Source organism: Bactrocera tryoni, chromosome 4 (assembly GCF_016617805.1).
Source record: "Bactrocera tryoni isolate S06 chromosome 4, CSIRO_BtryS06_freeze2, whole genome shotgun sequence".
Taxonomy (NCBI): domain Eukaryota; kingdom Metazoa; phylum Arthropoda; class Insecta; order Diptera; family Tephritidae; genus Bactrocera; species Bactrocera tryoni.
In genome coordinates, this window is record NC_052502.1 from 11,138,249 (window position 1) to 11,155,460 (window position 17,212).

At 39.4% G+C, this 17,212-nt stretch overlaps 2 protein-coding genes across 3 annotated transcripts in view; one reads left to right on the forward strand and one right to left on the reverse strand.

The window, feature by feature from the left end:
• The window catches only part of LOC120775319 (E3 ubiquitin-protein ligase HECW2), a 47,373-nt gene extending 33,533 nt beyond the window's left edge, over positions 1-13,840 (reverse strand). The window contains exons 1-5 of the mRNA XM_040105456.1: positions 12,919-13,840; positions 11,596-12,852; positions 11,040-11,525; positions 10,157-10,977; positions 9,916-10,082 (exon numbers count right to left, since the gene is read on the reverse strand). Coding sequence (XP_039961390.1) covers positions 9,916-10,082; positions 10,157-10,977; positions 11,040-11,525; positions 11,596-12,852; positions 12,919-13,366 — 3,179 coding nt within the window. The 5' untranslated portion in view covers positions 13,367-13,840. The remainder of the gene's footprint in view (positions 1-9,915; positions 10,083-10,156; positions 10,978-11,039; positions 11,526-11,595; positions 12,853-12,918) is intronic.
• Positions 13,841-14,281: 441 nt separating this feature from the next.
• LOC120775365 (lysine--tRNA ligase) lies at positions 14,282-17,166 on the forward strand. 2 transcript variants are annotated; one of them, XM_040105528.1, is made up of 6 exons: positions 14,282-14,420; positions 15,078-15,389; positions 15,456-15,681; positions 15,748-15,888; positions 15,948-16,895; positions 16,962-17,166. In XM_040105528.1, exons 1-6 carry the CDS (start codon positions 14,389-14,391, stop codon positions 17,055-17,057), a joined length of 1,755 nt encoding a protein of 584 aa, XP_039961462.1. In that variant the 5' UTR covers positions 14,282-14,388; the 3' UTR covers positions 17,058-17,166. The 2 variants fall into 2 exon arrangements, with proteins under 2 accessions (XP_039961462.1, XP_039961461.1); XM_040105527.1 differs by lacking the exon at positions 14,282-14,420 and adding an exon at positions 14,458-14,836.
• The last annotated feature ends 46 nt before the right edge of the window (positions 17,167-17,212 follow it).

Below are 17,212 nucleotides of genomic sequence, written 5' to 3' on the forward strand. Positions count from 1 at the left end.
TAAACTAAGATTAATGAAATGAAAAATTTATTGGCGACATGAAAATTTCTTTTGAAATCTCTACTGATTACTTCAACTTCATCGATAAGTTTAGATGCTTACAGGTTGCAACTACTAGATACACCTGTACATATTTAGTAAATGTGTAATCAAATTACTAGTTATCATTTGAGAGATGAATAATCGGAAATATAATGAATGCATATTTCATAATTTTTAGCAACAAGTTTAAATCGAATGAGCAAACAACTGATAATTGACGGTTGATGTGTTTATTAGCTCATCGAGGGTGGAAATTAAAGCGAAATTAACCACGTATTTATATATTTATATATGTAAATATGGGTATTTCAAATAAAGCGCTGTTTTAATTACAAATGTACACACATAGGTGTTTTTATAACGGCATTCATGAATAATAATTAACTAGTGACCGCTAACACGCCCCCATACGCTTGTGCAGGTGTGTATGTGTATGTTTATAACTGCAAATCAACTAATTAAATCAAATTATATTATATTATATTTTTGTATATATATATATATATATGATTACATATGTACATACGTTTTGTAGTTGCAGTTCAATAACCGAAACCAATTACAACAATTAAGAACGAATTAGCGAAATTGTAAAAATACCATAAAATAATCTCAAAACATGAAAATTTTATGACTTTTGTTGCCCCGAAGCTAGAATACCCTGCATATGTAGACATACAACTAGCCACTGGCAAGCTCAAAGCCAACAAATCACTCGGCCCGGACGGGATGCCTGCAGAAATCCTGAAAATAATCATTGAAAGTGTAAAAGCCGCACAGCGTAGATGGCCTAAATACAAAAGAATAGTGTTGCTGGTGACATTACGGAGGCTGCTATATATACATATTTCTGGCCTAGGTGCAATCTGACATTTCCATTGGACAGTTTGACATTTTTTAGCATAACATCACTCAGAACGTTTTGTCATTTAATCCTGAATTGTTTTATTTACAGGGAATTCAAAAATTCATTTCGGCCAAAAAATGGAATTAACTCGTGAACATTATCGTCCGATCATTTTTCACAACTTTCGACGTGGATTATCACGACAAGAGTGCATCGATGAACTAAAATCTTTGTATGGCTATGAAGCACCATCCTGTAGCACTGTGAAAAACTTGTACAACGAATTTAATCGTGGCCGACGCTCGCTCAAAGACGAATTCCGTGAAGGTCGTCCAAAAACAGCCGTTGTGCCAGAAAACATCGATGCCGTACGTGAACTGATAATGCAAGACCGTCATGTAACATATGTACCTTCAGATAGAGGCATGCCTATGCATTTCTCCCACCAGCATACATTCGATATTACATGAACACCTGGCCGTAAAAAAGGTTTGTTCTCGTTGGATCCCGCACAATTTGACAATCGCTCAAAAAAAGGCTCGTGTAGATTGGTGTAAAGAAATGCTGAAAAAATACGATCGCGGTGCTTCAAAAGACGTTTATAAGATCGTCACAGGTGACGAATCATGGATCTATGCGTACGAGCCCGAAACAAAACAGCAATCGACCGTTTGGGTCTTCCAAGACGAGCCAAATCCAACGAAAGTTGTTCGTGGAAGGAGCACTTCGAAGCAAATGATCGCCTGTTTCTTCGGCAAAACTGGTCATGTGGCGACTGTTCCGGTTGAGCAACGTAGGACGGTCAATTCTGAGTGGTACACCACCATTTGTTTGCCTGAAGTTTTCGGAGAAGAGAAGACGAATCATTGTGCACCATGACAATGCGAGCTCTCACACATCGGCTCAAACCAGCGCCATTTTGACCGGCCAAAACATCGAATTGATGGGTCATCCGCCGTACAGCCCTGACTTGGCACCCAATGACTTCTTTTTATTCCCACACATCAAGAAAATAATGCGTGGTCAACGATTTTCGTCGCCAGAAGATGCTGTTGAAGCATTCAAAAACCATGTTTTGGAGGTGTCTCAATCGGAGTGGAAAAAGTGCTTCGAAAATTGGTTTGAGCGCATGCAAAAGTGTATAAATCTTGATGAAGAATATTTTGAAAAACAATAAAACCATTTTCGTTGATAAATATTCCTATTTTCATTATTAGGCCAGAAATATATATAGCAGCCCTCGTAAATGACCGAAATGCTAGATGGGTGGATATGATCGACGCCCTCCAAAAAATCTTTAAAATTCCCGCTCTGAGAGCGTTGCGGAGCTATTTTAGCAACAGAAAATGTTGCACCAAACTAGAGAGGGATCACGCCAGGAGCAGCACAAGGATCCATTTTAAGCCCAGACTTGTGGAACATCAGCAACGACGCTTTATTAAAACTCGAAATGCTAGACAAATCGTACTTAATTGGCTACGCGGACGACTTTGCAGCAGTAATTACAGCAAGCGACACAGAAGAGGCGCAAAGAAAGCATAATCAGGTCATGATACGGACGCAAACATGGCTCGTCTCATACAACCTCCAACTCGCTACGAAAAAACAGAGCTACTACTGCCAACAAAAAAGCACAAACCCTTCGAATTAAGTATGCAGTGAGGGCACAATAGACCCTAGGTCGCGGTGCATTACCTAATAATACTATCTATGCAAAAGACTACGGATATTCTTAGGACACAAAAAAGCAGTAAAGTACCCAGGCATAAGACAGGACCCTAGACTAACCTTCTGGGTACAAATCCAGCACACTGCAGAAAAGGCAGCGCAGATCACCTCCCAACTGAACAGCCAATGTCCAACATTGGAGGTGCCAACCCAGAAAATAGAAAGCTTCTAATGTCGAAGACAATCAGCGTCCTATTATACGGAGCTGAGATCTGGGAAGACGTGCTTACAGGATTTATCCAGAAAGTAATAGGACTGAGTTTCTTCCGCCGCGACTGCGCTTCGGTGCGCGCATCGACTGGATTCGGTAGAGGGCGTTCTTAGCTAACGAACGAGCGACTGGTCAGTTACCTCCGAGCACCTGGAGAGTCAGGACAAACATTTCCCAAAAAAGAGAAGAATAAGCAAATCCAAAGTGAAAACGATGCTCATTGTCTTTTTTGATATCAAAGGGATCGTCCACCATAAATTTGTTTCTCCTAGACAAACCGTCAGCACCAAGTTAAAGTCCTCAAGAGACCCAAATGAAGGACCAATTGGGTCCGACAACACATCGTAGCCGATAGGAAGTTGCACCACGACTACGCCCCGGCTCACACCGCATTTTTTGTGAACAGCTACCTAACCAAGGCCGGATGTCGTCCCTCGGACTTTTTTGGTTTCCTTGCCTGAAAAGGCCGATGAAAGGCAAGCATTTTGAAATGACAGAGGAGATCCAGCATGCACTTCGGCTTTCAAGGCCATTTCGGAGCCTTCATGACACCTCCCATGCTTGGAAATCACGCTGACAGCGCTGCATCGACGCAGAAGAAGTTCATTTTGAAACTTTTTAAATAATTGTAACGATTGGTTCAATAATAATTTTTATACTCTCGCAACAAGTTGCTAAGGAGAGTATTATAGTTTTGTTCACATAACGGTTGTTTGTAAGTCCTAAAACTAAAAGAGTCAGATATAGGGTTATGTATACCAAAGTGATCAGGGTGACGAGTAGAGTTGAAATCCGGATGTCTGTCTGTCCGTCCGTCCGTGCAAGCTGTAACTTGAGTAAAAAATCAAACCACCACAAATCGGCCCACTGCCACGCCCACAAAATGGCGGAAACCGAAAACCTATAAAGTGTCATAACTAAGCCATAAATAAAGATATTAAAGTGGAATTTGGCAGAAAGGATCGCATTAGGGAGGGGCATATGTCGACGTAATCTTTTGGAAAAGTGGGCGTGGCCCCGCCCCCTACTAAGTTTTTTGTACAAATCTCGGAAACTCCTATAGCTATGTCAACCAAATCCTATAGAGTCGTTTCCTTCAGGCATTTCCATATACAGTTAAAAATGGAAGAAATCGGATAATAACCACGCCCACCTCCCATACAAAGGTTATGTTGAAAATCACTAAAAGTGCGTTAACTGACTAACAAAAAACGTCAGAAACACTAAATTTTACGGAAGAAATTGCAGAAGGAAGCTGCACCCAGGCTTTTTTTAAAAATTGAAAATGGGCGTGGCCTCGCCCACTTAAGGACCAAAAACCATATCTCAGGAACTACGGATACTAGACCGATTTCAATGAAATTCGGTATATAACATTTTCTTAACACCCTGATGACATGTACAAAATATAGGTGAAATCGGTTCGCAACCACGCCTTCTTCCAATATAACGCTATTTTGAATTCCATCTGATGCCTTCTCTGTATAATACGAGTATAAACATTAGGAACCAATGATGATAGCGGAATAAAACTTTACAAAAATACGGTATTTGAAAAATATGTAAATGACGGATAATGAAATCTCGATTATCACTTATCATGCGAGAATATAAAATGTTCGGTGACACCCGAACTTAGTCCTTCCTTACTTGTTTTTAAATCGACTCAGTTCTATTACTCTCCGGACAAACCCTGTATGCTTCAAAAAATGAATGCCAAAGAATGAATAATAGTAAAAGATTAGATACAAGAAAGAGAAATTTGAAGTTTCTGTATTTTTTCTTTAATACACCCTGTTCGAGATATAAAAATTACGCTGCAGCATTGGTAGGCACGTGATACATGGACGTCATTCTCCCAATACTGCAAAGATAGTCAATTTACATATCTTCGCAATATCAAATGACGTAGTATATGTTTCACGTGCCTACTAATGCTGCAACTTAATTTTTTGGAAATTATTTTAAGTTGTTTTTACACCATATTACACATATATATGTATGTATGCATATAGTATTGCGAAGATATAAAATGACGTCTATTTATATGCGTGTTTCTATTTTTAATGCCGATATGCTAATTGTTTTATAGCGGCTAAAAGCATATACTAAGAAATCAATCAGTTAATGCGAAGCCGTCAACAGATTTCACAATCACACATTTCTTCAAATTACTATTATTAGATATGTATGTATATATTCCCGTTAAATAACAGCTTCTGAATATTGGCTCTAATGGCAGGTGAAATGATGCAGCGCTCTTAATTAGTATCAAGCAATCAACTCATAGGTGAGAGCTGTCCAGGACCACCCCCTGAAATATTCATTTCAAAATTATAAACAAATGATTTGTGTATAAATTATAACGACACTGCGGAGCCCTTTTACAACTATAACGAAATTCAGGTGAATTAATAATTAATACAAATTCATTATGATTCATTTTTACCCTAAACTCAATCGCAATTTGCATAATAATTTCAAAAGAAACGATTGCGGTGGATACGATACCGACCAATTATCAATGGGATCGACTGCATTTTAAACTGGATTAATCAGATGATATTAACATACAAGCTAGTGATTCAAACTTTAAGCTCCTTACGTACAGCTGCAGCCCAAAGCTTTCGTTTTCGGAAAAGGAGTGCCGTGTCGCAGCGGAGAGAAAACAGACTGCCTACCTCGCAACGTTACGATCAACTACAACACGTGCGGGATGGGATAGATACCGAGAGTTGAAGAGGAAAGCGATACGCATTTGCAGACAAAACAAGAGAGAGGCCGAAATGCGTGAATATGAAGAGCTTGACAAGCTGGCCGACAGTGATAATGCTCAAAAATTCTACGAAATGAACCCGACTCCCCCCCAATCGATGACGATAGAGCAGACCTTCCATTGCCCGACTATGAAGAAATTCGAATAGCAATCTGAAGAACAATAAAGCGGCAGAGGCCAATGGATTCCCGGCCGAGCTATTCAAATACAGCTGCAAAGAGCTGATAAGGGGCATGCAACAGCTTCGTTGTACCATAGAATATGGTAGGACGAAAGCATGCCCGACGATTGGAATTTAAGTGTGCTCTGCTTAATCCACAAAAAAGGAGACCCCACAATCTGCGCCAAATACCATGGGAAAAGTCTCCTCAACATCGCATAAAAGGTTCTATCGAGCGTATTGAGTGAAAGATAAGAGCCCACCGTTGAACAAAACTGATTGACTGTAAACTGACATTGAACAATATCAAAAACTTCGTCAGGATCGAGAAGGACTTCTCCGAGCCATTCGATACCTAACAAGACAAGGCGAATCCCTATCGTGCGACTTCTTATACAAGGTCTGTCGCAAAAGAAAAAGAACTTTTTAAATATAACTGTTTCTGGTGGCGCCACCTATTGGTGGGTATATGAAATAAAAAGTTTGATCTCTTGTTGACATTTCGTAAAAATTTTAAGACAATTGGATAACTACAATCGATGTTATCGATCAAAAAGTGACAACAGCTTTTGGTCATCGGTCGTAAAATGCATTTTGAACAAAGAGCAAATATTTAATTTTGTTTTAAATTTGGTAAAACGTTTACTGAAACATTTCAAATGATGAAAAAAGTTTATGGTGATCAGTGCCTATCCCGTACTAATGTGCAGGAGTGGTTTAAGCGATTCCAAGAAGGTCGTGAGGACCTCTGTGACGATCAGAAGTCGGTCGTCTTCAAAAGTCAAAAATAAAGGCAATGCTAATTTGTTTTTACGATTCCGAGGGTATTGTACACCGAGAGTTCGTCCCACCTGGCCAAACGATTAATGCTGTGTTTTACCTTGGTGTTATGAAGCGTCTTTTCTCACGCATTCGTCGTGCTCGACCACAATACCGTGAGGCAGGGTCCTGGCGCCTGTCGCACGATAATGCGCCGTGTCATCGGTCGACGCTTGTCACTGATTTTTTGACAAAAAACTTCATATTAACCATTAATCACTCACCCTACTCACCTGATCTGGCACCCTGTGATTTTTACCTATTTGGAAAACTTCATTTGCCCATGAAAGGACACTGGTTTCAGGACATTTCAGCTATCCAAAAGGCGATGACCGATATTCTCAAGAGCATTCCGAAAAAAGACCTTAAACACTCATTTGAAAAGCTAATTGACCGGGCTAAACGCCGTATCGAAGCACAAGCAAACTACTTTGAATAAAAAAATATAACTTTTGAAAAATATTAATTTTTTGTTGTTTTTTTAACAGTCCTGTTTCTTTTGCGATAGACCTTGTATATACTCTTGGAGAAAATAATTCGAGCTGCAGAACTAAATAGAGAAGGTACCATCTTTTATAAGAATGTACAGTTGCTGTGGTACGCTGATGAAATTGATATCATAGGCCTCAACATCCGCCTTGTTAGTACTGCTTTCTTCAGACTGGATAAGGAAGCGAAGCAAATCAGCCTGGTAGTGAAGGAGGGCAAGACGAAATATCTCCTGTCATCAAACAAACAGTCGTCGCACTCGCGACTTGGCCACCACGTCACTGTTGACAGTCATAACTTCGAAGTCGTAAATAATTTCGTCTATCTTGGAATCAGTATTAACACTAGCAACAATGTGAGCCGCTAAATCCAACGCAGAATAACTCTTGCCAATTGGTGCTACTTTGGACTGAGTGCGCAATTGAGAGGTGAAGTCCTTTCTCGACGAACAAAGACCAAATTATCCTAGCCACTCATAATCAACGTCCTGCTATATCGTGCAGATGCATGAACGATAACAACATCTGATAAGTCGACGTTGGGAGTTCACGAGAGAAAGGTTCTGCGGAAGATTTATGGTCCTTTGCGCGTTGAAAACTGCGTATATCGCATTCCATGGAACGATGAGCTTTTTGAGATATACGACGACATTGACATAGTACAGTGAATTGAGAGACAGCGGCTGCGCTGGCTAGGTCATGTCGTACGTATGGACGAAAACACTCCAGGGGGCCTATTCTGTAACTCGATTCGAAAATGTATTATATTCGAAATTCGGATCTACTTTATCATTATGCGAAAGTTGTACCACCCTGTGCCAGAATAAATACGTACAATTTTCGTTTTTGCTTTCTACAACTCAAAAGCTAACGAATATTTTACTCGAAAATTGGCATGAAAATCCGAAAATCGCGTTACAGAATATAAAAAATCCTAATTCGAGTAAATTGATTTACGAATACAGAATAGGGCCCCAGAGCTCTGAAAGTATTCGATGCAATACCTGCCGGAGGAAGAAGAGGAAGAGAAGGACTTCTACTCCCTTGGAAAGACCAGGTGGAAAAGGGCCTGGATTTGCTTGGATTTTCCAATTGACGCGAAAAAAAGAATGACTAACGCGCTGTTGTAAACTCGGCTATAATCGCGTAAGCGGTGTCTACGCCAATACAGAAGAAGAAGTGGCAATATCTTCAGACACTGCGACAAAAGTTGATAATTTACACAAAAATCGCAAAGCACCTATGGAATTAGTTGAACAATAAATTACGCTATAAAAATCTTAATACAGAGGCACACACCTTTCGCACCTTAAAATACACTCACTGCTGAAAGTGCATTGACCTAACTGAGAACACTTCATATTGCAGCTATTAGATACATACATACATACATATATATCTACAAATGCATATGGATAATTAGCTGATGACTGCAATAATAATGGAAAGTATCGCAATTGCAAATAATAATCGCAATGACTAATAATATTTGGCATTTAGTGGAAATTTTTACCCAACCTTGTTAGGCGAACAGACAACCTTGCCACTTAAGTTTAGCCATAACACACTTTAAGCGAAATCATTCATGCAGGACCAACACTTAATTAATGACGGCTCTTTGAGCTGCGCGCACGACCACGACGCGCCAAAGCTGCGCTGCAGAGGAGTACACCAACAAGTGTACAAGCGAGCTTTGATCTTGAACGTTTGCGAAAATCGGAAAGCTATGTTAATTACGGCGAACAGGAAGTTCATGCAGCTAAAGCTCACAGCCTTGTTTTGTGGTAAGATTTTGTTGTTCCATTAAGGCAGTTAAACAGATTAATTGAGCGGAAAAAATGAAATGCTTGTACTTGGAGCCATTCGTGTAAAGCTGACAGCATCTTGTAATTGATTTTGATTTAGATAAAAACTATTGCGATGACATTTCACGTAAAAAGCGTGGGAAACAATAGATTTAGATTGGTTATTAAGTGAGTTCCATTAGATATGCAAATGGGAAGTTGCATCGAACGACCTTCTTATAATGGAAATGGTGGAAAACGATTGAATTCGAAACTGTGGAAGTAGATTCAACTACTTTTGTATAGATAGGGTGACTTTATCTTGGGATATAAAACTTTCTAGGGACATAGCCGATAAACTTAACACATCTTTTGACACTTTTGTTCAGTATACTTTGGTAAATTACTAGACAAAGACTTAAGGGAATTTTAAATTTTTTTTTGCTATGAATCGTATATACATTATGACAGAAAAAAGGTCCCGGAAATTGTAATTTAAATTCCCCGGGTAAATGATATTTCAAAAAATTGTATTTTCTAAGTTGATAGGGCTGTCCTTAATTTCTATGCCAAATATTAGTGCGATCTGTGAACCAGTTTGTTTACAGCAGCTGTTTAAGTCGGTGCACCACTGAGGTGTAGTTGAGGTGGCGTTGCAAACATATATTTTTGTTATTTTAATTTTACAAGTGGAGACTTATATTGGGATATCAGAAGTAATGTTTGGAAAAACAAAATGGATTTGAGTGAAATTAGCGCAATATATACTCCAAAATTAGCTGCAGACCGTAGATAAATGGTTGAAACATAGGAATAGGAGTATACTAAAAATTATATTGACATAGATTTATTATGACGGAGATGCGCGTGAATAGATTGGACTTTAACCTCGTAAAATAACCCGAACGTACCCGCGTAGGACTCAAAAAGCAACTGAGCGCTTCAAACGCTATGGATAAAGCTCCAACTCCACAGTTTATATTTCTTGCTTGGTATTATTAAAATGGTTTAGAATAGCTTGACTTAACCTACAATTATGAAACTTTTACAATTAACTCACCTTAACAAAATAGTCAGCTGCAAATCGTGGGCTAACCTCTCCAACGCCGGTACACCTTCTACACGTAGAATATTAATTTTCTCACGCAAGGAACGTGAAACTGTATTCTGACCATGTCTTTCACGTAAGATTTCCAAAATATTCGGTTGACGCAAAAACGCGATAACCTAAAAAACAAAAATCAGATAAAATAAAATGTAAAAAAATTAAAATTTGTATACGCTATTTCCTAGAAATTTACCTTTTCATTATAAGCTACAGGCACCTCGTTGTATTGCTCATAATTGCTAGCGCCGCCAGTGGCGCCACGCAAAGCACCGTTCGGGCCGGTGCGTACAGTGCTTGGCGGCCTGGGCGGTGGCAGTGGCGGTACTCCCGACGCCGAAATACAATTTCCGTCGAGCGCATCGTATTGGAAATTATGGTGATGTGGTGGTTGCTGGTGTGGATGATGAGCGTGTGGAAAATGTGCAGAGAGTTGTGGCGATTGATGGGAAAGCAACTGATGTCTTTGACGTACGACACGTGCGCTTTCAATGGGCAAGCGTGGATCCATGAACGAGGTTTTACGATTATTGTGATCGATGAAGAACTGTTTACCCGATTGATCGAGTTTAGTCTCCCAGCAGGAGGGCAAGTCTCGATTGAGCTGTGCGAATGTATTGACCAGCGCCACCAGATCTTTATTATATTGATAGCGTTGAAAGCACTGCGGATCGCGGCGTATACGTATAATCATGTGTTTAAGTGCAGGATTGCGATTATATATCGATAATGCATCCTCATTTGTGTGTAACATGGAATAAAAGTCGGGACGACAGAGCATCACAACAGCTGGATGCACAGAAAGACTGAGATTTTGTAGATTACCTAAATTATTACTATTTCCCGCGTTTGGACTACTGTGCATGGAATTTGGGTATTGATTGGCAGTGTTATTACATGCAGCATTATCGCTCACACTGTAAGCGGAGGCATTCGAGAGACGATTATCGCTAGTAATTGTGCGTCGAATGGACTGATAGCGTCTGTCCAATTGTTGACGATGATGGTGCTCACGTCCTGTAAGAAAGATGTGGAAGTAATGAGCAATAAAATCGAAACTGTCTACAAGTTAAACTCACCAGCGCCATTTAGAGTTGCGCCTCCATTCGTACCAGGTCGCTGCCACGAGGTTGTACGTGTCGTATGGTCAATATAGAAAATACGTCCATGGCTGTCCATTCGCGCTTCCCAAGCGGGTGGCAATGGTTCGGTGGCCGACTCACCTTCACCGAAAGCCGAATTTCCACGAAGAAAACCGGCAGCGGCACCACGTTCCGGAATGGATGGTAGACGTGTGCTGCATGCTTCATTTGCTGTACTATTTGTATCGACAGCTTCCACTAAGCCACCATCAATGATGTGGTGTTCTGTGGCACCACCAATTCCAGCACCAATTGCAATCGGTGGGGACTTTGGTATTGCCGACAAGTTGTAATCCATTTGATTGCACGTCGCCCCCGTTAACGAATTGTCCACTGTTGCTGCCAATGCGGAGGTGTTGGATTGCAGTCGTTGATGGCGACGTGCATGATGTGTGGGAGTCGGTGGGCATACGAGGTTTGCGCCTATTTGGTTTTAAATGACACACAAATTAAACACACACATAAAAATGTGATAAAAGTCGAAGAAACTTACCGACACCACCGCCAACTCGTTTTAATAACCTTTGTTGCGGGCGTATATGAGTAGCAGGCGATGATGGTCCACTTCCCAAATTGGAACTGAATTTAAATTGAGTCTGAGGAGTTGGTGGAGAACTGGTTTCTGGGCTTAAATTTAAGTCCAATGGCGAGGCACTCCGTGAGGAACATCCCGAAGGTGGACTCCGTTGACGTTTTGGGGAGAGCAATAGGCGTGGCGAATGTGTGCCACCAACTGCTAAATCATCGTAATTAAGCGCATTACAAGCTACAGGACCCTTTCCATTCGACATGACGCGAGTTAGTGGTCGATGCTGGCGTATGTGAGGAAATTGATTTGCAGTCGTTGCATTAGAAACGTTCGAGCTTGAGTTATCTTTAACAGGAAATGTTGGAAAATCATAAGTTTCCGAAGCGGGCACCTTCTTTGTGGTAATCGTATTTATATAACTATCTGGGCCAATTTTTTTCTTAATTAAGGGCTTGAATTTCACGGGAGTTTGATTGATTGTGCCGGAGGGCAAATCATATTGTGGGCTGGTGGATGAAGGAGGGCCATTGTTAAGCAGTAGTAAAGGAGAATTATTTGTACTACTTGTAGCGCTACTAAAGCCTTCAGCTGAGCTGCACCCGATAGCACCAAAGCTATCCATCTTCTCATCGATATCGAGTATATCAAACTTGAAAACATCGCATTGCATATTTAAATCTTTGCCCACAGCTTTGGGCGGCCACGAACGCTCCAAGGGTCTGTGTTGTGGCTGACGTAGATGTTTTTGTCTGCGTTGCACTGACTTATTAATGGAGTTCGGTTGAAAAGCAGCAGCTGCACCAAGCAAACTTTCGACAGCTGCCTCTTCATCGTCTACTACAAGGATGCCATCTTCTACTTCATAAACTGTTTCGGCCGGTACCGTTTCATAACATTCACGCGCAACCCATAAATTGAGATTTTCTGTACCAGCTACTGCTGATGATAATGGTGCCGTTGGTGATTTTTGGCTTGTGGATTTTATTTTCTTCTTGGCTCCACTTTGTGGTGTAGAATCATTACTTTGAGGTGAAAGAGTCCACGATTTACGTCTGGCACCACCACCAACACTGACACTATCGCTGTGTGAATTTGTTGGCGAAAGCGTAGCAGTTGCGGGAGTTTCACACGATTTGGTTGTGAGCAAAGTCTGCTGACGATGTTTCTGTTGTTGATCATCAGGCATAATTGTATGATTTATTTTGTTGAAGTCTTTGAGATCTGTAATAGTATAAAGAATCTATATTAAATTTTAATTTGTTATTTTTATTATATAATGAAACCTACTTTTAGTCCGTTTCGGACGTGTTGCTGCATTTTCATCAATAAAAGTATTATCTTTGTCTTTCATGTTTTCCTTTTGCAGATCTCCACGCATACTGCACTCGGTGTCAACGAGAACATCATCGTGAATCACATTCGTTGTATGAGCTCCCGACGGCGCAGCGGATTCAGTGTCAATAACATCTGTCGCCTGCGGTAAACAATGTGCACCCTCGATCTCTTCGGCATCCTCCTCAAAACTTTGCATTGTTTTGTTTACAGATGTGACGTCATTCGTTATTTTAAGAGTGTCTAAGCAAAGATCCGGTTCACTGACTGCCTCATAAAACGTGTTACTCTCTTCTTCATCGCCCCCATCGTCGTCATCTCCCATTCCACGACCGTTAGTACGACCTTTACCGCTGTTACCACCCTCCCCGTTCGCTTTGTATCCCATATCTGCAGCCAACATGCACAATTCTTCTATAGTTGCTATTTTATTATTTGCCTGTCACGCCGGTATTGCATTTAACTATGTAGCTCATGAATATCGGCTCCGCACGCTGCAAATGCACGTTTTTTAGCCATTTGTTTTGCTCGGGCTATTCTTCTCACAATTCTCACACAAGTTTATTTGTTCTCTCCGAACTCGTTCTGTTCCGCAAATATTCACCCGCTATCCTCTTCACTTCTTTGTTTCCAACGATCATAGGACAGAATGTAAATTTATAGATTTTTCTAGTTGGACTAATTTAATTAATCTTCCATGCTTAATTATAAAAATCATATTTATCTTCCAATATGTTATTGATTATATAGGGAGTTCTAATCATGTGTTTCTTTAGTCAGTGCAGCAGTTTTCACTTTTTTTGTCACACTATCTACAACTACTTCCGCATAAAAATTTTCTCAACCACTTGCAATGGATTTTCTCAATTTTCTTATTTATAACTCAATTATTTCACAAATTATTATGCTTCAACACTTCCATGGAATGTTTATTAATAATTATATAATATGTTTTTAAATAAATCACACTTTTCACGTAATATTTTTGATTTTTCAACGAAGCATTGCCGAAACTTTCTTTAATAACATAAAAATAGTAAGGTTGCTGCCCAACATTATTTAAGCATAAACTAAAACACAGCATGAACCATATTATTGGCTTTTGAATAGTATGCTGATATCTTCAAAACCATAATTAAAAAACCTCACAAGTCGAAATTTTAAGAAAGCTACGTTTCTTGGTGAAAATATTTAAACTAATCAACTTAACAACATAACTGAAAAAAGAAAAAATTTCATTTTTACTTTTTTTAAATTCATACCAAATTGGGCCGCTTTTCCCAATTGTCAAGTTGCAGTAAAGAAACAACACTGTTTCGCCACGATTCTTGACATTTGTTGGCTCATGCCGATTTGTATATTCGAATAAAAGTTTTCTTATTTTTGTACGGGTTTTACTAACTAATATCCTAAACTTTGGGTAAAATGTCTGAGGCAACTGGTGAGCTATCAAAAAAGTAAGTGAAACTGAATATAATTGCTGAAAGGATTAATGCAATCACTGATTCGTTGTCATCAAATTGTATCACCGAATGTGTGGTTATGTTGAAACACATGCAGAATTCCAGTTGCAATTTCATGTGTTAATGTTAAAAAATCTTGCAAAGTGTATATTTTCAAATAATTATAAATGATTAACTCCATTGATGTGTATCGGAAAATAAAGTGGTAACAAAAGAAAGAATATGTATAAACTTCTAAGGCAGTACGCGACACCAAATAATTTTCTTAAATTGCGTCAGTTTCATGCTGCATTTCGACAGGTTGATTTGAAGTGCCATCAGAAAGAAATAAAGATTTGGTGCCAGAATGTAACAACGAGACATATTCATTCCACAATATGCCTAGAAGTGCCAAGCAAGCGTACAAAACTGTAAGCGAATAGAGCTTGGTTTTTATAATTAATGTATTTATATGCGTATGTTTGTTTGTATGTATGTATGTATTTTTTCATTTAACCCGATTTTATATTAGCGTAAAACATACCATTTAGTGAGGGACACATTTTTCGATATAAAATATAATTTTTCGAAAGCATTTTCTTGCTGAAGGAGTATTCACAGATAACATTGAATGCTGACATATTTTAACCGATTCAATGAAATTATTTTTAGTGAGCTAAAAAGGCGTCTAAAAGCTGAGCAAAAGGCCAAGGAAAAGGCAGAGAAGGAGGCACAAAAAGCGGCTGCAGCAAGTGCTAATGCTGATAGCAATGCTGCAAAAAAGAAGTCGGCGGCGGCGTCAGAAGAGGAAATTTCACCAAATGAATATTTTAAACTGCGTTCAGCTGCTGTTGTTGATTTAAAAAAATCACCAGAAACCCATCCATACCCTCACAAATTCAACGTTAGTATTTCTTTGGAAAATTTCATTAAAAAATACGAGAATCTTAAAGAGGGTGAAATGCTTGAAGACGTCGCTCTGAGGTGAGTAATATTTTCATAATAACAATATTAGATGAGATAAATTATTAATTAATTTTTTTTACAAAGCGTTGCTGGTCGCGTGCATGCAATACGGGAATCTGGCGTGAAATTAATATTTTACGATTTGCGCGGTGAGGGTGTCAAATTGCAGGTGATGGCCAATGCTAAGTTATACCATAATGAAAGTGCCTTTGAGCCTGATACTGCAAAAATACGACGTGGTGACATTATAGGTATCAGCGGTTACCCCGGTAAAACCAAGAAGGGTGAACTCTCTGTGGTTCCAAAAGAGGTAAAAATCTATATAATTTTACTCCGCCTTTTCTTCTAACAGTTTTTATTTATTTTTCCGAAACAGATAAAGCTGTTGTCACCATGTTTGCATATGCTGCCACATTTGCATTACGGTCTCAAGGACAAAGAGACACGTTACCGACAAAGGTATTTGGATTTGATCATGAATCCCAAAGTGAGAGAAACCTTCCAAATTCGTGCAAATGTAAGTTCTATTTTGAATTGCAAATAATTGGTTTGAATTATATTTTTTTTATTCGTCAGATTGTTTCATTTGTTCGACAATTCCTCGATCGCATGGGTTTCTTGGAAGTAGAAACACCCATGATGAACATGATTGCTGGCGGTGCAACTGCCAAACCCTTCATCACACATCACAATGACTTGAATATGGATTTGTATATGCGTGTCGCACCTGAATTGTACCATAAAATGCTCGTTGTTGGTGGATTAGATCGAGTGTATGAAATTGGGCGTCAATTCAGAAATGAAGGCATCGATTTAACGCATAATCCAGAATTTACCACTTGCGAATTCTATATGGCTTATGCGGATTTTAATGATCTTATCGAAATAACTGAGAAAATGATCTCAGGTATGGTGAAAGCCATTCATGGTACTTATAAAATTAAATACCATCCTGAAGGACCTGAAGGTCCCGAGGAGGAAATTGATTTTACGCCACCATTTAGAAGGGTTTCGATGATAAAAACTCTAGAAGAAAAGTTAAACGTCAAATTTCCACCAGCTACAACATTTAATAGCAAAGAAACAACCGAGTTTCTTTCACAACTTTGCGCCAAGCACCAGATCGAATGTCCGCCACCACGTACAACGGCACGTCTGCTGGATAAATTAGTCGGTGATTTTATTGAAGAAACCTGTATAAATCCAACATTCATCTGTGAGCATCCACAAATAATGTCACCACTGGCCAAATATCATCGCAGTGAACCTGGTTTGACGGAACGTTTCGAGCTGTTCGTCATGAAGAAGGAAGTGTGTAATGCTTACACCGAGTTGAACGATCCGATGGTGCAGCGTGAAAGATTCGCGCAACAGGCGAGCGATAAAGCGGCTGGTGATGATGAGGCGCAACTGATTGATGAAAACTTCTGTACAGCATTAGAATATGGCTTACCACCAACCGGTGGCTGGGGTCTGGGCATCGATCGCTTAACTATGTTCCTCACCGACACCAATAACATTAAGGTAAACATTGGAAATATTTGTATTGAAAGTATATAAAATTATTTGTAATTTGTGTGTTTTTTTTAGGAGGTGCTCTTCTTCCCCGCTATGAAACCAGAGGAAGCTAATCGGACACAGCCAGCAGCCAGTGAAGGCGATCAAATCGCTGAAAAGAGTAATTAGCATAATTCGGAAATCAAAGTTTTTGGAAACATCGTTTGATAAAGTGTATAACGGATTCGCAAATATAATTCTCAAAAAAAATTATAATAAAATTATTTATTTGTTATTATAATTGTTCGTTATTTTGCGAAAACGGTTTATCATAATTGGTAAGT